The 26,965-nt window shown below is 35.9% G+C and overlaps 2 protein-coding genes across 2 annotated transcripts in view; one reads left to right on the top strand and one right to left on the bottom strand.

Moving 5' to 3' along the window:
• MALRD1 (MAM and LDL receptor class A domain containing 1) overlaps nucleotides 1-26,965 on the bottom strand; it is a 653,802-nt gene that overhangs the window by 557,333 nt on the left and 69,504 nt on the right. Inside the window, exons 8-12 of the mRNA XM_023631939.2 lie at nucleotides 26,337-26,503; nucleotides 21,193-21,285; nucleotides 18,467-18,674; nucleotides 9,805-9,951; nucleotides 1,428-1,525 (exon numbers count right to left, since the gene is read on the bottom strand). Coding sequence (XP_023487707.2) covers nucleotides 1,428-1,525; nucleotides 9,805-9,951; nucleotides 18,467-18,674; nucleotides 21,193-21,285; nucleotides 26,337-26,503 — 713 coding nt within the window. The remainder of the gene's footprint in view (nucleotides 1-1,427; nucleotides 1,526-9,804; nucleotides 9,952-18,466; nucleotides 18,675-21,192; nucleotides 21,286-26,336; nucleotides 26,504-26,965) is intronic.
• LOC138921348 (uncharacterized) lies at nucleotides 9,961-20,488 on the top strand. Its single transcript, XM_070254848.1, has 3 exons — nucleotides 9,961-9,976; nucleotides 14,953-15,659; nucleotides 15,969-20,488. The coding sequence occupies exons 1-2, from the start codon at nucleotides 9,961-9,963 to the stop codon at nucleotides 15,633-15,635; spliced, it is 699 nt and encodes a 232-aa protein (XP_070110949.1). The 3' UTR covers nucleotides 15,636-15,659; nucleotides 15,969-20,488.

The following is a 26,965-nucleotide window of genomic DNA, read 5'->3' on the forward strand; positions in this document are numbered from 1 at the left end:
AATTCTCAGTGACTCTTAGGAATTTCTAATAAGCTCATAACGTTTGTTTTCAAACTTCTGTAGAAAAGGCAGAATTAACACCTTCTATTCCTTTATATCCAATGTCTTTTATGTATGTAACAAGAGTGATAGCATTACTTCAGTACATGACCTTGAATTAAAGCTAAGTAAGCTGATAAAGTACTTTTAAAGAACAAGTAAATGCTTCAGAAGTTCTCAAAAAAAATGTATATCTATCACATAGGATTTAATTGAAATAAACCAAAGGTGGGAGAGTGTAGAGTGCACTTGGGTGAACTGCAGGAGGCCAGGTAGTTGTTTCAATCCTAATTCCCACAGAGAAATGAGCAAGAAAAACCAAGGGAAAAAAAAGAGGGGGACGAAAATCTATTAAGAGTTCCAGGCACTCCCATTCAGACTTATATCAAGCGGAACATATAATTAGATTTATACCTCTGAATGATATGTAATTTATCGCCAGGAATGGCTGAGTAAACTGCTGTAACCCTCCATTTACAGGCGATGAATTTAGCATGAGGCAGTATTGATTTCATCACTATTTTCTGATAACTAAACAAAAAGATCTGAAATCCTAAGGGCTTAGGGACATGTGAGAACTCTCAAAAGGACTGAAAACAAGGCAGGCTGAATAGAAACATTTAATTTAGGGGTTAGTTTTATGGAAAATAAAGGAATTATGTTTAGTGAATACCTACTATGTGCCAGACACTTTGCCAGGTGCCTTACTTAATCACATTCTAATCCTCACAACCATGTGAAAAACGTATGCTAATACTTATGCATCCAGTGTTGTCTCAAAGAGAATACACAATTCGTGGCAGAACTGAGATTCAGAAAGTGGCAGGACTGAGATTTGAACCAGGTCTGTCTGACTCCAGAGTCTTTTGGCTTTCCTTTCTACTGTGCTGTTGAAATGGACTGCGTTATGTGATCCCTTGGTCTGTGTCTACCTGGTACCAGAAGGACTAATGGAAAAAATAAAATTTCAGAAAATGAGATTATTTTTTCTGCACATATATATCTGTCTGTATTCATCCTTTCATCTTTCTTTCAACAAGCACTGATTTAACTGATTTTATTTTACTCCGCTAACATTGTTGGGCAAAATCACAAGTAGTTTTGGCAACGTGTATCTACAGTTTTAAATCATTGAAAGAACTATGTGGAAAGAACAAAAAATGACAGAAATATTCTTTAATAGGCCCCCAAAAAGAAGGGTGTAAGTTATATGTTGCAAATGGTCTTTTGGAAGGACATGATATTTCGTGTTGAAATAGCTCAAATAAATCTCTCAATTCGTCATGAAAATAGTAGTAAAACATCGCAGGCATTTACTAGCATGAGTAACCCAAGACGAACAGTTTACAACCACAGAATGACCAGCGGAAATTCCAATAATTGGTTACCTGACACGGAGTGGAGGCAGTGAGCGATTTTGTAAGAATAGGACTTCCAAGCTTGGCCACGGCAGGTGACTGACATGCCCCAAAATAAATAAACGATCCTGCAAAAATAAATGTAAGGTGATGTGCATACACGTTCTATTGTTGTACACATCGTAGATCTTTGCTCTGGCATCTTATCCTTGCACACATTCAACTATCAGATAAAGGAAATTACATTTTTACTTATTTACCATTAAGCTCTGTAGATAAGCAAAAGCGCTTTCATATGGATAGCATTAAATATCGAAAATAAAATCCAATTGATTAAAAACAAGCTCTTGATCTAAATCCTCTAAACCAATATTTTTATTGGCTTAACTCACGTCATAAATAGAGTTTGGAACCAAATTAAATGAAGCTTCCAAGCTAACAATTAGATATTCAACATGCCCTTATGAAATTCCCATGAGAGCTTTATTTTTAAGTTTCTTTACAACGTGCTGAAGGATACGAGCCTATGGATTGAGTTTGGTTTCTCCTGGGGCTTATGTGTTTGACATTGTTGTCTGTGCTAGTGGGGATGAAAGCTTAATTAAAGATCTAATCTGAGCGTTAACAAAATAACTGCTTTTAGATTTTAACGACAGTGGATGTGCTCATAGCAAATGTACAGGGGGATAACATCTCTCAGCAATTCAAAAGACCACACATTCTCAAACTGCTGTGGGGGGTGGCTTCACGGAATACTGAAAATTTACAAAGGCCATGCTGAACAACGTCAAGGTCTGATCCTGCCCTCTGATAATCACAAAGTGATGGGTAACTTGGAAAGCCAACTATTTTGACTGAAAAATACCACATTCAGAAGGTGATTTTCCTAGATACAGGTCAATGCTGACTGCACACCAAGGAAAGGATGTCAGATTTAAATGTATTATGTTATAGATACCACCACATGTTTAACCAAACCACCAAGGTTGCAAGTCAGCCGTGTCATCTCTGATCGGGAAAAACAGAACCCATTTTCTATGGGTTTTAAATCTCAAAACCAACCGGGAAGGATAAAGACTGTTTCCTGATTCCAAACTAAGAGTGATGGAAGCAGTATATATAAGCTCATTAAGTTCTCTATGTTTCACCTATAAAAAAATAGAGTAGGAAAAGATAATTTTAAAAACTATTCTAGCTTACAAATCCTCAGGTTGAAATAAAACTCAACTGAATATTTTTAAAAGACTAATCAAACTTTGAAAAATTAACAAATATTCAAAGATTTTACTCCCTCAGCCATTTTAAATCAATATACACAATCTCAAATAAGCAGTTAATGAAGGACGGAACATACAGACACCAAAACTCCAAAGTCTAAAAGAAGTAGAAGGTTTGAATACATTGGTTTTACCACAAAAATAACTGGAAGAGTGACGGAAAAAAATCTACCAGAAATGTACAGTCCCACCCCCGAGTTTTATTTAATATTTAAAGAAGGGATCTCAGGTCTTAGAAAAATATGGAGAGATCCCTGACTCATTGTCTGATGCCAGATATCTCTAATTTAAAAAATTATGGGGGGCAAGCCCAGTGGCACAGTGGTTAAGTTTGTGCACTCTGCATCGGCGGCCCAAGGTTCGCTGGTTCGGATCCCGGGAATGGATGTACACAATGCTTATCAAGCTGTGCTGTGGCAGGTGTCCCACATATAAAGTAGAGGAAGGTGGGCATGGATATTAGTTCAGAGCTAATCTTCCTCAGCAAAGAGAGGAGAATTAGTGGCAGATGTTAGCTCAGAGCTAATCTTCCTCAAAAAAAAAAAAGAAAAGAAAGAGAAAATGATGAAAATAGGAAAATAAAAAAGTAAACTAAAGAGACTATCACTCATGATCCTAGATACAAAATTCTAATTAAAATTTTATCAACTACAACTGAAATTCTTATCAAAAAAATAATATATCTTGACCAATGAGAGCTTACCAAGAATGGAGATTTAAACCAAATCTCCATTTAAACAAATTAATGGGTAAAATCATAGACTCATATCAACAAACATTGAAAAGACTGAAAAAACAGCCATTTTAAATAACAAAACTTAATGAAATATTAAAAGAAAACAAATACATAAAGACAAATGATCACCTCCAAAATAAATGGCATCCTAAGTAGCAAACAACAAAATTATTTTAATTAAAGTGACAAACTGACTAGATTTCTGCCATCACTGTTAATTAGAGATAATATTAGACAGCATTAATTATCTTAGACTAGTATTATCTTACAGGTCTAGTGAATGTAAAAGTCAAGAAAATAGTACATCTAGTAAACATAATAGAAAAGTAGAGATAGAGTTCTCATGTTTTGCCAATAAAATAATTGTAAAAATAGAAACCCCCGGGGATTCTATTTTTTCAATAATGACAAGTATTAATAAGAGAATTTGGTAAGGTAGGTGGAAACAGAGAAATATATTTAAGTTATTTTTAATAACTTAAGCAATAAGACCTTAGATATGGAAATGATGAGAAAGATTCTCCTCACAATGGCATTAATAAAAAATATGTAGGAATAAATTTAGCAACAAAGGGACAGAACTTATATGAAGAACATTATTAAACCTTGTGGAAGACTACAAATCCTCTGATTAAATAGAAAGAGTTAACATATTTTTAGATGGAAAGACAATATAAAAATACTACGTTAGTGAAAATGGATTTGGAAGCTAAATGCAATCCTAAGAGAATTTTAACTAAATATTTGGAAAACAAATAATATTGTCTTAAAATGTATATGTGTGGGTAAGGGGTAAAGAGAATCTGAACTCTGAGCCCAGACACAAAGACTTTTAGAAACACGGCTCTGGATTTATCTTCTTACCAGCCTGCTTTGCAGAACTTACTGAGTTAAGAGAACCATGAAATTATAGGACAGAAAGGAGATTGGTCCCGGTAATCTAAATTGTTCATTGTAACCTCTTACAGACCCACACAGCCCAGAAGGGTCACATGACTAGCACAATATAAGAATTAAGGAATGGAGGGGTCAGCCCCCCTGGGTTAAACTGCCCATGCCAGCCTCACCCTCATTTTTGGCAAAGTATGTACCTCCTTTTAATGCAACGGCCCAGAAGTGACTCCTTATATGCTGTGAGAACATTAAAGATCAGACATTATAATAAACATAGATACAAATATCATAAACAAATATTACCATATAAAATAAAGAAATAAATCACAAACATAATAAATATAACTAATCCAATGAGATTTGATCCAGGAATGCAAGGGTGGTCTAATATCTGAAAAATCACTCACCTTATAAACAAACAAAAAAGATAATATGACAATCATATGATTATCACAACAAATGCTGAAAAAAGCATTTGACAAATTTTAACATGCATTCATTATATTTTTACATAAATACATAAACTTACACACTATGAATAGAAGGAAACATCTTTACCTGATAAAACAAAACAAAACAAACTTTCAGCAAATATAGCACTTAAGGCTGAATTATCGACAGCTTTTCCCCTGAGACAGGAAAAAGACAAGTATTGCAGCTATCACCAGTTCTAGTCAACATTTTTCCAGAAGCCCTAGCTACTGCATTGAGACAAAAAAATAAAATAGAAGGCTTAAGATTGAGAAAGAAGGAAATCATATTGTCATTATTTGCAGACAAAATAATTTGAAACTAAAAATTTGAAAAAATATATAAACACAGATATAATAAATAAAAACTAGCAAGGTCACTGTATACGAAATCAATATTTTTAAAAATATAATTGCATTCCTATATACCAACAACAACCAAAAAAATAAAAAGTTTTTAAAAAGTAACATTTAAAATAGCTGCAAAGATAGCAAAAACCTAGGAAAACATTAGGAAAAGATTTTTAAAATCTATACACGGAATGCTTTAAAATATTTAGAAAAATTAAAGAAGATCTAAATAGAGAAATTAGAAACAGTTGAAAAGATAACTTTTCAGTGAAATAGAAATAAAGAGTAATAGTTTCAGTAATAAACTTACATATGAGAAATCATTTTACATCCAAAAATTGGAAAAAAATCGTAAGAGAATACAATGTTTACTGCTGGTAGGAAAACAGAAAAAATACTCCTACTTTGCTACTGGAATTTTGCTACTGGAATTGTAAGTATTAAAATTTGGGGGCAAGTACATATCTTTCTGCAAAACTATAGGAGCCTCATTCCTAGTTATTTACTGCATAGAATTAAAAGCACCCTATACAAGAAAGTATGTACGAGAATGGATTTTGTAGCATTGTTATGATATTGTCAGTCAATAGCAGGATGGCTAGATACATTACGGCATCTCCAAACCAAAGAAATTAAGCAAACAAACAAAAAGAACTAGGTTTCTTCCACTTCCAGGCAAGGATGAGTATCAGGGACCAGATTTAGGCTTCTATTTTAACTAGCAAAAATCAAAACAATACGTATGAAACAATGGTTTTCAAATGTAGGACAATGGGAATGTAGGATCACAGGATAATGATCTCCAAGAGAGGGGAACAAATGAGCTAAGCCATACAATTTTCCCAGCTCACTGCCTAAACAGTTTCCAGATGCCATGTAGAAAGTGGAGGGCCAGGAAGAGTGTGCCGGTCTCATCAAGTTGAAAAGATGGAGCTGGTACTTTGGGGAGATCCCAGTGGCTAGAGTTCATAAGGCAGAGTACCAGGAGGAGAGGGCTGCAACGGGAGAGAGCTCCGGAGATCTGCAGAGAGCACCCCTGCCGAGTCTCCGTCTGTATACCCACCAGTGCAGGAACGTGAGGATACTACATGAGGCTGGAGGGAAAACTTCTCAAAGGGACATCTGGGATATATCCCAAAGGTCACAAAGGGCCAGAAATAACAGGGCTTTCTCACCACCACAGTGAAAAAAAATTAATATATTAGAGATTGGATAGAGTACTCAAGTCAAACGAAAACTTACGTCCAAACAAAAACCTGTATGCAAATTTATAGACTACTAATAATCATCAACATTTAGAAACAACTCAAATATCCTCCAACTGGTCAGTGGATAAACAAACTGTGGTTGATCCATACACTAGAGTAATATTCACCAGTAAAAAGGGAAGGAACTACCACTGCAATTAACAATATAGGTGAATCTCAAATCCGTTATGCTAACTGAAAGAAGCCAGACTCAAAAGGCTATATACTGTAAGATTCTATTTACAAGACATTCTGGCGAAGGCAAACCATAAGAACAGAAATCAGATCAGTGGGTGCTAGTGGCTGGAGGTGGGAGAGGTGCTGAGTACAAAGTGGCATAGAATTTGGGGGGAGAATAGAACTGTTTTCTATCTTAATTTTTGTGATGGTTACATGGTTGTATGTGTTTGTTCAAACTCAGTGAACTATACACTAGAAAGGTTGACTTTTACTGTATTTAAATTATACTTCAATATCAAAATGAAAAAAAATAGACTATATTTGATGACTTGGAGGAATTGCCATGAGCTATCTTTAGTGAAGAAAACAAGATAGGGACAATACTTAAAATAGGACCTCATTTTTTTGGTAAAATAAACAATCACAAAAATACTTTCAATTTTGCGTGTGTACATATTTACTATGTGTGCAGAATGACATGAGCATAGATAAAAGCGTGAGATAATTAACATGAGTTGCCTGTCTGGATGCTTAACAGGTAGCTAGGAATTGGAAAGTAGAAAGCAACCAAAAAAGGAAGGTAGGAATATCAAGGATTTATGCTAAAAACAAAAGCTACATAATGTCAACCCATTCATCTTCTATGTAAAATTACATATGGGAGTGTGCATATAGGAGGAAAAATACTGGAGATTAGACAGCTTTTTAAAAGGTTGTACTTCATAAACACAAAGCTCTAAGAACCTAATGGATTGGACTCTATGGTCTTAGATATGGAAACTAAGAAATTAAATCTGCTGCATTCCCCTAGAAACTTCCATTTCACTGGCTCCTTTCTCTTCCTCATACTGTTTTTTCCTCCTCCCATTTGTGATTTAAGACCACCAGTGATTATCTTAAGGTTTGATAACAACAATCATGGGTAAAGAAGTGTTGACTCAATGACTGAGATATTTCTGCGATTTCTGAGATTTGCCCTTTCTAAAAAGAGAAAGACTACAATTTCTTTGTCCCTTGCACTTTGAATTATAACAGCTGCCCCTAGTTTTATCAGTTTATTATCTTTTAATATTGTTTACATCACAGGAAAAAAAAGTGTCTTTAATATTTAACAAAGGGGTCCTTTTAGAATCTTTTCTTTTTTGGCATAAATCATAATTAAGTGGTAATTATAAGATGGCAAGAGTCTGAAGGTGAATTATAAATGTGCTTTCTAACTGTCATAGCCCTGGAATACTAGGTGGAATACCTGGTGGAATTCCTAGTATTCCTACTAGAGTGGACAACAACATCTATTTACGTTTATTGAGCATGTATTATGTGAAAAACCTTAACAGGTATTATTTGATTTAATCCTCTCAATGATTTTACACAGAAGGTACTTTTATTTTCTCTATTTTCTTGCTAAAAAACTGAAGTAAAGAGGTATTTATCAAACTCGGGCAGCATCAACACCCTGACAACTCTGGGCAGCCAACGGCGTTCACTGTCCTGCAATGCTAGATGTCACATATGGGAGTGTGCCTGCAATGCTAGATGTCACATAAGGCCACCACACACATGTAAACAGCTTCCTTTTAGGAACCACTGCCCTGTCTTAGGCTTTCATCACCTCTCATTGATATTACTCCAACCCATTCGTGTTTTTCTACCCTACTCTTTTGCCCTCTTCAAAGTCTTCTGCCTTTTAGAACAAATCTGATTGGTCACATATTTTAATCTGGCTAGTTGGGTCACCATTGTCCTCCAGATAAAATTCAAATTCATAGGCACTGTCTGCAGTCCCCTTCCTTCCTCTCTCGTTTCATTTTTCTATACTCCCTGCCCACACATGCACATCTCTCTCAACCAGAACTACCGTGCCTCCATCTCTCCTATCCTCTTCCTGGATATTTCCTCTGATTACACTACATTCCCCACCGTGTCACCATGGTTCTTCCATCTCTCCTTGATTCCTGACTTCTGCCTTCCTGGGTACATTTCATTGCTCTTCAGTGCTCAGTTCAGGAGTCACGTCCTTCAGTAAGGCCTCTCAAATCCATTTGAATCACCCTTCACCCTCTATAAAGCATTTATCATATCTTACTGCAAATCCTCACTTATCTGTTTCAGTTACTAGAGCCAGACCGCCTCCAAGGCCGGGACCATGGCTTCCATCTGTGCACACCCAGGTCTAGTTTATTGCTCAATAATTGGTTTGAGAAACGAAGAAACAAAACATCTATTATAAGCTTGGAGAAAATGTATTGTTAATATATAGTTCCAATAATTAATAGTCTCCTTTCTCTTTTCAACTTTAAATTTAATCCACTCTGCCACAAAATGTTAAGGAAAAAATATGAGTCAGTGGCACAAAAGTAAAAATTAAGGCCTTACTCGACTATCAAATAATGAGCTGGGTTTATAGTTTTAAACCAGAGGCTCCCTCTTCATCTCCTAACAGCTTCTCCCACCACTTTCCAATGCCTATAATTAAAAATACAGCCAATGCTATTAGTTTTGGCATACTTCTTTGGAAATCTCAAGAGAGAAACAAATAGAATAATGTCCGAAGGAGTTATATGAGCTTAAAGAGGATCTCCAGTACAGCTGTGTTACTATAAAGTTTTATGATGCTTATATACCTGAGCAACGGCATCTAAACAAAACAAAAGAGAAAAATAGAACAGAACCCTTCTGTTGTCCTTGGAATTTCACAAACCCTTATTGGAAGGTATGTGTAGTTACGGTTGCTTTATTTTAAGAGGATATGTAAAAATTGTAATGGTGGTTAAAAATATATATGAGGAAGAGGTAAGATTGTTTGTTACAAAGAATCCTTTAGAGCGATTAAATTGCATTCAAGTATTTGTAGATTTATTTTATAGACAGTGCTAAATCTCTGTTCCCAGAAAGATTCAACTATTTTTCTTTCTGTTTTGCAAAAACTGAATTGCTCTAAAAACAAGGTGAGCCTACTGTACATGATTCCTGGCAACCAGAGAAAATTATCAGAAGACTGATCCCCTTTTCATGCCTTCAATCCAAACTTTTAAGAAAATGAGACAACAAAAATGCTGGTTATTAAAACAATGCTCCTTTCAGGAAACTCAAATAACTACAAATTATGAAGTTGATTAGGAAAGTTTACAGCAAGACAAACCAAAGCTCCCTGTGTATAGTCTATAAATAAAAAAGAAAATACAGTATCAACACTCCTCAAGGTGAAAGAAAGACAACTAAATTTTGTTTTTAAAGAGGAAAATGTCCTACCATGATTTGTGTTTGTTGTGTGGTCAACATCAGGAAGACGGTTCTCTCCACTGGTCAATCCCTTCACGAATTCCCAGCTTGAGTCTCCTGTGAGAAATGGCTCCCAGCCACAGAAACCAGACTCAAAGTCACACAGGAGACGATTTGCTGTAATGCATGGAGAAGCAAACAGGTGAGGAGAAGGGCGGTAGGGGCACACAGTGAAACTTTGTATCCTAGCCAGCGCAGGAGGTCAGAATAATCCCTCCACTGTGTAAAGAATGTTTTCTGATTATCAGAATAGTTTTACTTTTTCCAACCTCACAAAGTTTTCCATGTGCCGGGTGTGGCAACGCCCTCCCACATTCTTCTATCTACCAGGGAGGGCACATTTCAGCCCGGTTGGCCATCTCCATTGTATTTAATGATGCAAGCTGAAGCTCTGCAGCTTTTCAGGGAGTAACTAACTCACCTGCTGAACAAGCTTCACCTGCTGAGATGGTAGAAAAAAAAAATCTATTTGAAAGGAGGGAATGTAAATTAATTCCGGACACCTGAAGAGCTTGAGGTCAGCACCTTGGTATTCATTTAATTATGCCATTTTAACAATTTCTCAAAAAAAAATTCCTAGCCACTTTGGAATTGCAGGCAGATTAGATATTCTGAACTTTGCTCTTTTCCCCCTCTTAATGTACAAAGTTGGAAAACACTTAAGTTCCTACATTTATCACAAAAGAACCAGTTCTAGAGAAAGTCAGGATTTGGGGTCAGCTTTATAGGTGTCTTTCCCAGATTTTTCACCGAATTAGTGAGAAAAAACAGCAAGTGTCAGAGGACCGGGCAGTAAACTAGAAATTTTAACAACTTAATTTGTGCTTTCAAGAAATTGGTTTTCAAGTGCTTAAATTTCATTTTCCTAAAATAGGAATCATAGTATCAGTCTATCTTCAAAAGTAGTTTGGGGTAAAAATACAATTAATTTTAAACTTATTTCCAAATATTCCTGTTTCTACAGAGGCATTTTTATATCAGTGGAAGGGAGGACAAAATAATTCTTGGTCAGAAAACACCTAAAGTTTTGACAAGCTAAGATCACAATGCTATCATCTTCAGTAACAATAACAAGATACATGTTACCACTGAGCTCCAAGTAAGTGCAAGGTATTTTGAATATATTTCCATTAGTCTTCATAGATACCCTCCACAGTAAGTATAATTATCCCCCAAAGAGAAAACTGGAACTTTAGCACTAAGCAACCTGCCTATGGAAAATTTCAGTAAATGGAACATCCAGGCTTTGAACTGATGCCAAGGCTTATACTTTGAAACTTCCCTAAAGCAGGGACTCTGTTTCATAATTAAAAAGACCATCATCATATGCTTGCTCCTAACCATTATTTTCTGTTTTAAATAATACGACCAATTTGACCGTTATATTGAATAAGCTCACTATATCCTAATAATCAAAGGGCCTTCCAATTTCTATAAACAGGGATGCCGGTTTCATGACCAGATATTTCATCACTAACATGTTAACTCTTAAAACACTGAAGTGCACTATGCAAATAGCAATACCACTTAAATGTTCTCTATGTGTAAATTAGACATTTAGATCTCAGAGCTATGCTTGTTTAGACAGTCATATAATGGATATACAATGAGAGATACTTTTTCTTTACAAGCAAATATTATTTTCTCCCTTAAATGAGTTTCCCAAAAAATAAAAACAAGTGAGTTAACTACAGTATAATAATGGAAAAATGCTGCACATTACCCAACGATGAATCAATATGAGAAGGAAATGCTGTTCACTCATATACCTAACTGGAAAGCCACTGCTTCTGAATGTGGTTTTGTTTTCTCAGCTCTGGCTACAGAGTTTTTAGGATACTGCTATTGATACGGCAGACTCCTCCTCAAAGGAGTCTCCTCTGGTTTTGACACCTATGACCTAGCTGTGACTGTCTCCTCTGGGTATCCAGAAAATCCTCTGGTCTGGTTCCTCGATCCTCTGTGAACTTTGCCACCCATGAGGTCTTCTCCCAGCTCTTCTAAGTCAGGTGGTGGAGTATGCAAATATGCAAGATTCGAAATACACATTTGACCACTGAAATGTGCTTAAAAGTTCCAAATTCTTGGTTGTGAACTTGGTGGAGGAATCCTTCCACCTCCCCCACAAGGCGACCCCCATTCCTAGAGACACAATTCCCTGGAACACAAAATCTTTCATGGGTAGAGTAACCACACATCGGGGTTGGCCCAGGATTGCCCTGATTTATGCCTGTTGTCCTGGCATAATAATTAATACCTCTCCTTTCCCCTCTCAAGTGTTCCTGTTTGGGCAATAATTTCAATATTACCCTATCGGGGCAGTAAACTATACATATATTGATACACAAAGAAAGCAAGTCCATATACACAACAACCTTAGTCACTGCAGGTGGCCACTGAAGTAACCATCCTATTCCCCAACTAGGCAGTGGTGTGAAATGATAAGACCAGTGAGTGTGGAAAGGAAAGTACAACCAGACCCAAGCATCGCCAACCCTTTGACAGACTGTTCACAACTGTGCCTGTGTCACTCAACTGCAAAGACATAAAGAAGATTTCAAGACAAAATAACTTTGGATTGTATAAATGTTGAGATTTGGCTTTAGGAGAAAAGTTCAAAGCATTTCTTTCATTACCTGCATGTCTTATCTGTTAAAATGTCGATCATTGCACTTTGCACAGAACACTAAACACTGCTGTCCTTTGAAAAATGAGAATTTTTAAAATCCATTACCATAAAGATATGTGAAAGCAAAATGATGCAGTCACCTCTGTAAAAATCTTGGTGAATTGCTCAGCTGTTGTTACCAATGACATTTGTTCGAGCGCACTTCAAAGGACTTGTTTTTAAAGCTAAATATTCTAGAATTTAACTGCGCTATAAAATATGTCAAATTCCAGTCACCGAAGTTGAAGTTCTTGCCTTAATATTTCCCCTACAAAATTCAGGAAGTTTAAGGTGAAGTTATAAATATATGTAGAAACCAGGAGGGCCAAACACATTCTGGCAACTAAGAAATACTTTATGACACTCTATATGTTAAATGTTGAATATTTATAAAATCCAAAAAATCATCTATTCATATTATAAACAAAATGTATTCACTACAAACAGTGGTTTTGATTATTTGGTTGCTTTTATTTAAATTTCTGTGATGATAGAACACACTTCACCATTTCTAATCAGAGCATGAGATATGCCACTGTCCATAATTTTAGTGAAATTTCACTGAGTTCATCAGTTAGAGTAATATTTTTAAATTATGACAAAGCTTTCTCTTGCATATTTAATCACAGTATCATATTGGCAGGAGAAAAAGAATTTCATGTGGCAGCTGAGGAAAATTCTGCAGGATCATGGAAATTAAAATATTTATGAATCCTCCAGTTGAGAAGTAAATCAGTTGTCTATTATCTAAGACAAAAGTCTTTATGGGAATGAATGGAGAATGTTCCATTCAATAACATATATTAGATTTTAATGTGATTATACTATATAAACACTGTTACTATTTATTGAGAAACCACAAGCATCTTTTCTCCACTAAACATACATGTATTTCTTTCTCGCCCTCAGGAAGTATTTTCGTATTCAACAATTTTCTTTCAGAATAGAAAGACATCCAGAGACAGTATCACAGTAAAACTTAGATGCCTTGCACTGGATTCTTGGTTTAAATTTCTTTCATTTGAATATTGTACCAACTTCGTCAAACTGTCACAACTTATATCAGCAATTTTAATGCTCTAAAAAGTCCTACAATTAAACGAACTTTTTCCCACAGAATTTTCTAAACTGTTTCGATTTGACCATAGACCTGTCCATCCTGGCACCCTTTTTGGAATACAACACACACAGTCTTTTTCTACAGGCTATGATTGGAAATTACACACATATCTTTTCAAAATTTTATTGTGGGAAAACATACATAGCATAAAATTAACCTTTTTATCCAGGTTTAAGTGTAGAGTGTCATTAAGTACACTCACACAGCCGTACACCCAGCACCATCATGCACCTCCAGAACTTTCTCATCTTCCCAAAGTAACTCCATACCGATTAAACACTAACTTTCCACGTTTGCCTCCCCCTCTCTCCTGGCAACCACCATTCTGCTTTCTGTTTCTATGAATTTGGCTCCTCTAGGTAGCTTATATAAGTAGAATTACACATATTTGTCCTTTTGTGACTGGCTTATTTCACTTAGCATAACGTCTTCCAGGTTCATCCACGTCGCAGCATGTGTCTGAAAATTAGGTATACTTTATATGTCAATTACTCAGCTCGCCAACGTATGCTTTTAGATATGTTTGGCACATGTTATATTTTAATCATTTATTAGTAATATTTAAAAAATATATTGCATATGTATTTTATTATTAAAAGTCTCTATTTTATACATGCAGTATTTGTCCTTCTGTGACTGTCTTCACTTAGCATAACGATTCCTCCTATATGAAGTATCTAAAATACTCAAATTCACAGAAGCAGAGAATAGAACAGTGGTTGCCAGGGGCTTCAGGACAGAGAAATGAGGACCTGTTGTTCAATGGATATAAAATTTCAGTTATGCCAGATGAATCAGTTCTAGAAACCTGCTGTACCGCCTAGCGCCTGTAGTCAACAACACTATACTGTGCTTTCTTTTTCAAATGTTTTGCAGTACTTCTATTTAACGGTTTTGTAGAAATACAGCCTTTCGTGAAATATTTTGAGAAGGAAGAGACAGAAAGAAGAAAGAGCATGGGAAAAAAAGCTCACTTGTCTGCTCCACTAGCAACGTGCAGCAGGACCATTTTTTACATTCCTTTAAGTGATATATTTCAAGCTGAAAGTGCGGTCACAGGGGAGGCCTTTGCCTTGCATCTCCCACACCGATCTTGACGACGGAGCCTTTTAGGGTCGACGTGGCGAAGTTTTACGGGGCAGGTGGAGCTAGTCTGTTTAAAACTAGGACAGGCGCTACCCTCCGCTCAACAAGGTTATAAGACTTCTGCGAAGTTCTGCAAAACCGCTTGAAGTTAACCTCGTTAGTGCCCCGTACCCTCCCCACGTAGGCACTTTCCCATCGGATGCTGCAGTCCTTGCAGCGACGACAACCGCGTTGCTGCTGTAAGAACTGCCCTGGGCCCTGCCCACCTGCGGGGCTGCTCCGGGCTCCCTGGCCCTCCGCCGGGCCACCTCCTCGCCCTTCCACCTGCTGTTCCCAGCGCGCCCGCACCGCGGTCTGGGCCTCGCCTCCTCCTCGGACTGCGGCCCTGGGGCTGCCTTCCCTGCCGACCCCGCTCCGGCCTCGGGGCCTCTGCTCGCCGCCGCGGTCTCGGCCTTTCCAGAAAGGTTGGGGCGCGGCGGCGGCCCCGGGCGACTACCTGGCGACAGCGCGCGGGCGCCGCTCCGGGGCTGCCCTGCGCAGGGGGACGCTGAGCCGCATCCGGGGCCGAGGCTGGCAGGGGGTGGAGTTGCGGGCCCCGCGCAGCACCAAGCGCCGCCCCACCGAGGACCGCAGCGAAATGTCACGGAGCGGGGTCACCTCTATGGTCACGTCGCGGAGGCTGGGGCTCGCCGCCCTGAGTTGTGCCTGCTGGTAGTAGTCGAAGTACTCAGCAGTCTCCAGCTGCCCATAGCCGGGAAAGAGGAGGAGGCCGGTCCCACCAGGGAAGAGGACCACGAGGAGGAAACGGAGCCTGGGAGAAGCCCCGCCCGCGGCGCCCTTGCCCTTGGCAGCCTGCGGGTAGGGGGACCCGTCTGGGTAGGGGCCACACGCCACCCGCCCAGCACCCCTCCCCCAGGGCAGCCATAAGCGCAGACCCACCAGGTTAAGAGGGTAAGTCTCGTGTTGTGTTCTTACTACAAAAAAGGGGAACACAGGAAAACATTTGGAGGTGAAGGATGTGTTGATGGTTTCACAGGTGTATGCAAATGTCCAAACTCATCAAATTGTATCCGTTAATTACATGCAGTTTTTGTATATGAATTATACCTTAATGAAACTGTTAAAAATCTCGTTTGATCTTATAGTAATGCTCGTGGCGATTAGTAAGTAGTGGGAGTTTTTGCTTCTATTCAGAATTCTCTGACGAGTTTGCCTTTTCTTAAGTCTACATTTTTATATGCCATCTGTTTTCTCTTTCAGCTGTCTTTTCATTTCTGAAGCCTGTTTGGAGAACAGTGATTCTCAAACTTTAATATTCAGAGGAATCACCTGCGACATTGTTACAATGCAACTTTTTACAGCCCAGTTCTGGAAGACTGGGCTGTGGCCTGAGGTTCTGCGGCAGAGCGAGGTCCCAGGCAACGCTGATGCTGCTGGTACACAAAGTGCGCTCTAGTAGCAAAACTCTAGCAAAACCCACTTCCCCTTTATAATTAACTGCTTCTGGAAAGGCACTGACCAAGAGACTCAGTCAAATACGTTTGTTAAAATAGTATCCAAAAGCAAGAGGAATTTGCTAACCAAACAACGCCTGAATGAGCGTGTCTTTTGGGAAAAACGCATGGACTATGGCATACTAACTGATGATGTTCATGAGTTAACATTTACTAAGTCTCCAGAATATGGTAAGTACTTCTGGTGCTATTCAAACTGGATATATGATGTAAACCAGCCTAGAGATCCCAAAGTAGGATAAAAAGAAGATATGAAAGCATTTTTCTTGTGCTTCATGAAGCTGGGAATTCGATTTATAAGAAAAGTTTGTATTACAAATTCAAATTTGTAAAATATAAATTTAAAAGTATATGTAAAATCTTTCAACATGGTTTTAAATTTCAAAGGGAAGCCTCTCTTATTTTGTAATAATGTACATATGGATATATGCATAAATATATTAAATACTTTGGTGCAGAAAATAGTGTAATGGTGCATCAATTCTAATAATTCAATTGCTATATAATTTCCACAAAGCAAAAATGCTTATACAAATATTTATATGAAATATTCATGTTGGACTCAAAATATGTGTATATATATTCATCATAATACATAAGTATTTTGTAATATGTACTATGGCTACATTTTTATGTCGTATATCCTACATCGAGTTGATCTCAATCAAGTGAACATGCTAGGTTTTCTTTGGTCAAGTGAGGTAGCGTTATTTGGAAAACTTAACAGACTAAGAAGTAAACACTATTTGTTGATAAGCACCAACACCTGTGCCTGCATTCACACAAAGGAATGGCAGAATGGTATCAAAATATATTCTACTGAAAAGATGCCATATACGTAATCAATGAAACTTCAATAAAGGAAGGGAAATGGGAAAATATGTCAAAAATCAAATGCTAAAATATCTACTAATACTCCAATTTGATTAAGAAAACCAATTAATAGAAGAACATAGAGAACCCATCACCATAGGAAAAGAGAGAGAAAAGAAGCTGTTTCAATATGAACAATTGAATAGACAGGAAATATATTTACTTTCAGTTATTGAAATTGAGACTAATGCCAATCTTTAGAAAGGTGAATTTCTCCAAAACAAATGAACCACATGATCTGTAAAAACTTTAAATAGAGCACAGAAAGGAATCTGACACTCATATTAGAGAAAATGTATTGTTCTCAAGTGTTTTGTTGTTCTTGTTGAAAGAAAAAGGAGAGCTGAAAGAAAAACTCTATCGAAATCATATTGGTAAGTAGATTATTTTGTTTACATCTAATGTCTAAAGGTAGGTGTTTGAGGAATTAATGGAATTGCTATTTACAAACAGATGGAGGATTTCTCTCTTGCTTCCCCATCTCCCCTTTCCTATATCCTTCTCCATTGCTCTTTATAAAATCTTTACTTGCCCGTCAACAGAAGCATATCATACAAAGAGCTTTTCATTAAAAAGGTGGTATTTATCTTGTTGCAATATTTTTCTCTTGCTCAACAAAATACTTCACTAAAATAAAACACTGCAGCAAAATAAATGTCAAGTTTTTAATAATTTAAAAGAACCACTTGTTTGCGCTATAGGAATTGGATTCATTTAGTTGGAATTCATCATTTCTAAAGAGACACTATCTTAGTTGCTAAGTTACCTCATCTGGGAACCATCATGTGGGTTGTAAATTAAATTACATTTCCTCTTAAATATGACTAGGCTGGAATAGTAATGGGATTTCTTGTCATTACTCCTATCAAACACCCTCCATAAAAGGCCTGAAAGGAAGATGTTGGGCCTTTTTTTTACCCAGTCATGAGGACCAACGGTGGCTGACATGCAGCCCTCTGCCTCTTTATCCCTTCCCCACAGCTTCCTACATAACTGGTCAGAATGGAAAAAGCTTTATATTTAATAAAAGTTAGCAATTCATAATGTCTCCAAAGGGAAAAGTACAGAGAAGTTCCCACTCCCACCCATTTTCCTCTTTAAGACGCATGTACACGCACACACACACACTAATCACAATTATGCATTTGTTGAACAAATAGAGAGGTTTTACAGTGTTAGCAACAAGCACTAAAACATTAAATTACCATAGAGATTGCCACAAGGAACAGAGCTAATAGCTTCAGAAAGAGAACGCACATTCATCTTCTTTCATCCGTATTAACTTTACCTTGATCAAAACAAAGACTATTTTCAATCCAACTACAGTCGTGAATGTGAGCATGTGAAAGAGTAAACTATGAACTCACGTACAGCAGGTCACTGGGTCTTCATCACTCTCATCAGAGCAGTCCTGCCGAGAGTCACAGACCGACTCTTGGGCGATGCACTGGCCACTGGCACAAGTGAATTCAGCTGCAGAGCAAAGCTTTCTGGATGGAGCCTGTGCACAGGCATAGACCCAGAGCTGATCGAGCCCAATAAAGCCTTTCTGGCTCAAAAGAGCCCCTTCAAAAATAACCTTTAGGATAAAAAAAGAACAATGTATGAGTTCATAATCTCTTTTAAAATACAAAAAAAGGATAACAGAGATTAAATAATTATTGAGAAAAAAGTCCGTTTAAAGAGCAAGCACAATTGATAAAACGTTCCCATTTGAGAAGCCTGACCCACATGCATAAGACTAATGGGCACGTTAGATCCACTGGGGCCTCTGAGAAACCACCCACGATCAGACGAAATACAGCATCCCACTTAAGCATTGACAATATCCTTGACTGCAAACTTGTTACTTGGTCATCATCTTAACAGCTCTCTTTCTTTAATATTGAAGGAAAAAAATAAGTATTGTCACTACTTGTATAACAAGAGCTAGAAGTGCGTCTGGTTTTTTAATTACTGAAATTAGTAAGGAATGCATGAAAGGAAATATCAGGCAAATAGTAAGGGATAAAATAGAAAATTTAAAAGAATAAATATAAAACTCTATCAATATTCATAAAAGAAGAATTTCTCTAACAATCAAAGAAGTGCTCATTAAAGGAAATAAATCTCGTTTTCTCCAATCAAATTGCTAGCTTTTCTGCAGGTCTAGATTTTTAGCAAGTGAAACAATCATACCTTGCAAATCTAAGATAATGTTAAAGTGTTAATATTTCTTGAGGTTCTACCAAGAGTAATGGTAAGTTAACACCAAAAGTGAAGGAAAGGTATAAATATCTGACTATAGTAAAACCTAATTCTCTGCCATCCAATATGATAGTCACTGGCTACATAGGGCTATTTCAACTTAAGTTAATTAAAATAAAATTAAAATTCATTTCCTCAGCCCTACTAGTCACATTTCAAGTGTTCAATAGCCATGTGTGGCGATCGGCTACCATATTGGAGGGCTTAGATACAGAAAATTTCTATTAGCACAGAAAGTTCTATTAAACAGTAGTAAACTAAATGTTGTTAATGTATAAATAAGATAGGAATAAAGACCGACTCCTTTTAGTTTCTTCCAGCTTAAAGTTCCTGAATAGATTTTCTTCTTTGTAAAAACATGAGGGCTATATATTTGTTTGTTTGTTAAGAATTACTTAAGATCAAGTGTCAGTTTGCAAATATATTTAACAATTTAGTCTAGAAAATAACATTAAATTTAAATCATATCTAATACTAAGAAAACTTTGCATGCTACTCTACACTTTCCCCATAATGAATATTATAGCAAAAGTATGTAAAAATTATTGGATCTACAGCTGTATATTTTCATAACAGCAAGAGATCAGATATGCAGAAATGATACCAGTTTGGGTTTCAGAAACTGAGTTTAAACTTAGATCTCAAAGTCTGCCATTATTGAAAAGCTAATTAATGTGCAATTGGAAACCTAGAATGACTCCCAAATTATTTTCTTTATATTTTACTTTATTTTATCTTTGAGTTAAATAAGAAAACTTTAATATTCAGTTTATGTAAAAAGTACAAAACTCTAATCATTTCGTACCTCTTTCAGAAATTATAAAGAGAAATGTCAGCTTAGAAAAACCAAAATAGTGTCAAAATGTTAACTCAATAGGCTATCACATAAACCTCGACTTTGCTAAAATTGCTACAAAAATACTGTGGTTCAGAAATACCAACCATGACAGTAAATGGGATTCTAAAAGTCTGCATGGTTACAGTTCAGCATCATTTGAGTTTCCCTTTTAATACCAAGAAAAATGTATAAATATGGAATTAGCATAAAGGAATGAAATTAGTTTCAAAAGCCACACATATAATGTTTCATTATTTTACTCACACTCCAGTATAAATATATTTATACACTCTATATACAGCACAAAATGAATGGAAACTTAAAATACTTCACTTCAAAAATAAAATTCTAATTAACAATAAATAATACCAGCTATTTAAATATTGATCCCACTGGCATTACTATATCTTTCGATATTGCCATGATATTAGAAAAGAAGGAAGTCATAGGCAAAGATTTAATATGAAATTTTAAAAAATGTTATCAGATACATATTTTCTACACAATCTCAACTCTACATACAACACAAAATAACAAAATCGCAAATTAATTTTTTGAAGAGACAGCATGTCCACTGAGCATATGTATGTTTCAGATGTATCTCTGTATAGACAGAGTTATCCATGTGTTATAAAGATGTGAACTATTACATTCAAAATATTTGCGTATACTCTACTGATTTTCAAAACTGCTTTATTATTTATCTGCTTCTCAGTGCAATTTGCTTCCCTGGTCACACTGCATGGTGCTGGGGGTGCCAGGCAGGGAGCCCATGGAGAATGAGGAAGCTTTAAACAAGAGTATTCACACTCCAGCGCCTCTGCTCAGGGGAAATTTGGCCTGAGAAGGGCTAGGTATGATGAAAACAAGTCAGTAACTGCTCTCCCTAAATATACAAGTCTACATTCCTAATTTAAATGCTAATTTAAGCTTAGCAACGGGTGATAAATTCACTACTGCAAAGCTAAAAATTAAATTTATGATAAAAAAAATTTGCTTTCCCCTTTTATACCTTAAATGTCTTCAGTCCTTCTGGTATTAGCACATCTGCTTTCACCCATTTTCTGTGAGTTGATGTGTTGTATGTCCAAAATATTTCTTCTTCCTTTGATTCGACGAAAAAGACATTACTGATTCCTCAAATTCTCCTCTCGTACTTACCTACTCTCTTAATTACATTTTAGTAGAGTTTGCCTTACCTATATGATACGAAGTGCTAGGGAATCTAAAGAGTTGGTGAAAACCTATAGAACACTTTTTAAAGGAAAAATAAGGAAATGGGGGCAGGGATGAATAGGTGGCACACAGAGGATTTTTAGCGCAGGGAAAATGCTCTGTATGATACTATGATGGTGAATACATGTCATTATATGTGTCCAAACCAATAGAGTGCACAATACCAAGAGGGAACCCTCGTGTAAACTATGGACTTTGGGTGATAATGATGATTCAATGTAGGTTCATTTGTTGTAACAAATGTACCATTCTGGTGGGGGATGTTGACAACGGGGAGGCTGTGCCTGTGTGGGGGCAGGGGGTGTATTGGGAAATCTCTTAATTTTGCTGTGAACCCAAAATTGCTCTATAAATATAAAGTCTTTTTTAAAAAATAAAGAAATAAAGCATGTCTTTGTAGTAAAGCTGCTTATTTTTTGTGATGGACAGTAACAATGGAGCAAAAATTTGAACGGAATCTTAAAGTACTGTATTTCAAAAATAAAATTCTAAATAGCAATTTATAATACCAGCTATTTAAATGTTGATTCCACTGACATTACTACATTTTGCAATATTGCCATGATATTAGAAAAGAAAGAAATGACAGGCAAATGTTTAATACAAAAGTAAAAAAAAAAAATGTTAGATATATTTTTCTGCACAATCTCAACTTATATATTTTTTCTATGAGAGATTTCATTCCAAGTTCCAAACAATCAAACAATACAGTTATGTTCGAGAGATTATATTTCTTTTTGACTCTCTGGTCATTCTATCAAAGACCTTTTTACATTTACCAGAGCACACCATGTCATGCATCTCTATAATGACCATTTTCCAGGTTGCAAAGTATATGCAAAATTATGTTACTATACGCAGTGAGGTAAGATACTAATAAAGTCTGTAATGCGCTCCAAATTTCTGCCTACCGTATTGGGCTTTATGATTTGTGCCTACGGCTGTATGTTCTGAAATAATCCTATATTTCTTTAGATTTTATCAAACATTCAAGTTAATTTAACATTTACCTGGTAAACATAGACCAGATTGTTCATAGTATTTACCCATAGGATGCATTAATTTATCCTGTATCAACATAGTGAAAACGCAGAGGATGGCATAAATATGTCTCAGGTTGAACTCTGAGACTGTCTCTGTGCCCTCCTTCTACTGCAAGATAGAAACAGCACTGGAAGGTGACATCTAGTTGTAATTCAAATGACACATGACACTCAGACTTTTTCAGACTCTCCTTACTAAGCATTTATTTCCTCACTTAGTTTCACTTTTTTCATTTATGCCAAGATTTTCTAAAAATGAATTTTCAATTTAGTCCTTTAATCTCTGTTTTCTACTCCAAATTACCAAGTCTTAAATATTCAGACGATAGTCTAAATCCATTAAAATGCATTTCTTCTCATTATTTATTCATATCAACTGTTAAGACTTTAGCAAGACACTGAAACATACATGGTAGACATATTTTCAGCTTCCAGGTCACATCAGGATGAACTGGAGTTATAAAAAGTTGAGACAAGCAACTAATTTTTCTTTCAGTAATTTCCTAAGCCACTTGAGTTATTTAGCAACGAAACACTTAGATCCTCCACAGATTCTTTTGGTGACACTGCATGGCAAGTTGCATTCATCATGTCCTCTCATTTTCATTTTATGAAAATAATTTAGAGCAGTTGTGTTCATTTTTTACAATGACTAATTGATTCCTCTCTGTTCTACCTGAAGAAGAATGCATTTACATTCTTTTGAAAAGTGAGTGGAGTTCTTTCTAAACTTAAATGGCTTTTCATATACTAAGTTAACGGTATATTGTGTATGAAATCCAGATTTTTCTACTACATTTTCCTGTCTGACAATACAAGCAATGAAAAAGAAAACTAATTTATCCCGACTAAATGAAATCAGCTTTTATTTTATTTCTGTCCTTGCTCTCAGACTCTTATCTAGTTACTTTCAGCAGATGTCAATGTAAAAAAGAAACTCTCAGCTCAGAAAAGCCTTTCAAGTGACACTCTATTTTCTATTATCTTAAAATCGATCAATCAATAAACATTCTAAAAATGTCTTTGCTCCCCCAGACCAGGATCAATAATGTCATTTTACCTTTCGAGAAAAATATTTATCACTAGATCTCTTGGACATCTCAGCTTATCTTTCACTTTTCCAGTGAAGAAATGAAAGGTACCAAATTCAAGGTTTTTTGTTTTTTTGTTTTTTTTTTTTTAACTACTTTAAATTACATGTGGGGATAGGACCATGTACTTTGTTAAAGACCTTCTTTCAAAGAAAGCTTATAGTGGCTTTAAAAACTGTATCATACAAGAAAAGATACTTTCTAAGACATTTTCTTTCCCGCCCCAGTTTGCATTCTTCCTATTTGTTAGCAAGAATTTAGAAAATATGTTAACAGTACCGCAAGCTGGGCACCCCACTCTCCTTGGCTCACTGATACGGAAACTCTCCTCAGGATAAAAGACAGGATTGTTGCTATGATTATTACCTTATAGATGATGGACAGAGATCTAATCTCAAGAGTAGTAAATGGCACAAACTAGAATTGCTACTTTTTATTTAACAACTTGCCTCTCTCCTGTGTTTTCTATTTCCCAAGTTCTAATGTTCTCTGAAAATAAAGAAAATGACCGTTGGTGTTCTCACGAGATACTTCTTGGTTTACCTGCACACATTCTAATGATTGTTTTCTTTATCTATTCATGGAAGATGTAAATTATTCTTTTCATCAAGAGCTAATTTTTTAAATGATGAGTCCTTTTTCAGTTTGTGATAAAACATCAATGTGTGACTTAAGTGTACTTTGATGCAGATTTTATGTTGGTGTTGAACATGTTACAGGTGTAGATGTACATGTTACCTGTATAGCAAACAGAGGATCAGAAGAGATAAGATATTGACCTACAGAATACTGAATAAACTGACTCAAACATTAGTTAACACTTTCTAAGACGTACACCCAATTGCTTCTGACTAACACACTAGATCAGTTCTCCATGATTAACTTCTTTTCTTATAATGTCGGAGATGGAATCTTGATATCTCTATTCTTATTATGTGATGTGGTATCTGAAGCCGATTTCTTTCACTCTTTTCTTGTACAGTCCCAAAGCCACCATAAAAATGATATTTCTTATTTTTAATAATTCATAATTCCATTCTACATATATTAAAACTTTGAAAATCCATCACTGATGTTCAGGGCAGATTAAATACTGCTCAGGATTAGAAGATATACGATACAAATTTTTACTTAAATTTAGCATAATAACTCATTCAACTTTTAATGAATATTAATAAATTATCTTTCACACAAAAACTACTATCTTAGGATCATATATTTTTAAAGCATCTTTAACTATAATATAAACTCAATAAAATTTTCCAGAATTTTTTTCACTATGTCTTTGTTGAAGGAAATTGGAAATTATAGAAGGTTGCAAATTGCATGGAGGCTCATTAGGCTTGGTTTACTTGGCACAGGTGACAATAACTGAAAGATTGTTGAAGCATGAACGGTAACATATCTGGATAAAGTTTAACCTAATTTTTTTCTTCTTTGGTAAAATTTCCCCCATATGTCTGGAGTACTGCAGAAAGGGCAGGGAGATGTTTTCACCCATTCACTCACCCCACACCTTACCAAATTGAATGAAATATATCGAAAAGATTCTAGGGCTGTGGGCTGCCAAATACTGCTGCAAAAATATCACAAAAATATAACCTAGTTACAGAATGCTAGAAATTATGTCTCATCCATGTAGCAAATGTACTAGCCAACCAATGAGAATTCTTATCCAACTTTATGCCTTAGGACTCTGTGAATGTTCTGGAAAAGAAGTAGCAGAAAGAAGACTGGACATGATGAAAATAACACAAAAGGAAAAGGGAGAAGTTGTGTGATAGAACTAGGAAGAATCAGAGACAATTTCTCTTGGATTTTCAAATATCTTGGTAATAAGCATTCTGATACTTGAGGATTAATTATGGTGGCACTTCAAACTTGAGAAGGAAACAGAGCACAAGAAAGTGCTATTAACAGGTAGTTAGTGGCACTTGATAAGCACAGGCAATAAACTTTTTTGAAAAATGAATCTGGCTGATGTCATGTGGAAGTTTCAACTGGGCTTATTCAAAGCATCCTGAGCCAAAGGAAACTGATTTGGAGGCATTTACTGTCTTCCTTTTCCCAGTGTCAGAATTCCTGCAATCATTGTCAAATGTTCCCCATTTCTAGAACGCCTGCTGTTTACCCATATGATTTCTTTACTCCGATCTAAAAATAAATTCTTCTTCACAACAGAAATTCTCAAAGCATCTGAGGTATTTTCCCACTTGCAAAAGACTGTTTTCAGTTAAAGTTAGGTAAAAAAAGGCATGGATTTGTTTTATTCACTAGCATTACAACTACAACTTTCACTCTACCCGGTGAGTCATTTTCTTTTTCATTCAAAAGACTCATCTGTCTGTATTTAATCAGGAATTACCAGTCTTTAAATTTGTATCTACTGGTACCAGAACAAGTAATGGACTTCCATCATATTTATAGCCTTAATGATATATAGATCTAAAATTCAAAACACATCACATCAGAACTTCAATACACAGTGAATAATACAGAATCCCAGATATTTCATTTTTTATCAGACCTATAGTTTCTTTAATATATTTCCATGAATTTTAACAACTTTATGAAATAATCCTCTGCAAATTATCACAGTAACTTTTTCACATGACAATATCTTTGAAACTGGCTCCTAAATATTTCCTTTTAAAAAGAATACCAAATAAAGTCAAGTCAAAGAATATCTAAAGCCTACATACAACTGAGAAATAGAAACACAAGTTGCCAAGAACAGAAATTTCATTTATTGAGTGAATTTGAAATAAATGCAAATTTCTTCTCACCTTATTATTATATAGTCCTACTCTCAGAACACTGTTTTCCATGGAGTAATAGAATTGAAGATGGCAGCTCTTGCCCACGCAGTGATACACAGAGCTATTTAGATAAGCCCTGTTGTCTGAGTGGTTAAGAGCAGAAGCATGCTGAGCCCCCACCCATATATAGGAACCTGAAAAACAAAGGAAAAGGAAGCAATTTAGAAAAAAATTAGCTGCTTTCTGTTTGAACAAAATTATTGTATTTCTGGAGTTTTCAAAATTGGGTTTGAACATAAATATTTTATTTAAAAAAATATGGTGTTTTAAAATGATCACATCAACTACAAATTATGGGTTTTCATTTCCGTATGTGATTTCTGAAATGCATCAACATCTCTTCCTAATTCTTGAAATAGCGCTTTGGTAATACTCCCAATATGAAAATTCATTATTCTTATCAAAAGAAATCTACTGATATAAAAATCTCTATGCCACCAAATTCTTATTTTATTTTAAATGCCACAATACAATCTTTCTTTAATCATTAATTTCTCATCTTTCTTCCCAAAATTCTTTTCTCTTTTGATTATTTCTTTTACTTTTCACAAAAAACCCTTTATAGCTTAAGGGAATATAATTTAAACTGCCTTTTT

Source organism: Equus caballus, chromosome 29, assembly GCF_041296265.1.
Source record: "Equus caballus isolate H_3958 breed thoroughbred chromosome 29, TB-T2T, whole genome shotgun sequence".
NCBI classification, from domain to species: Eukaryota; Metazoa; Chordata; class Mammalia; order Perissodactyla; family Equidae; genus Equus; species Equus caballus.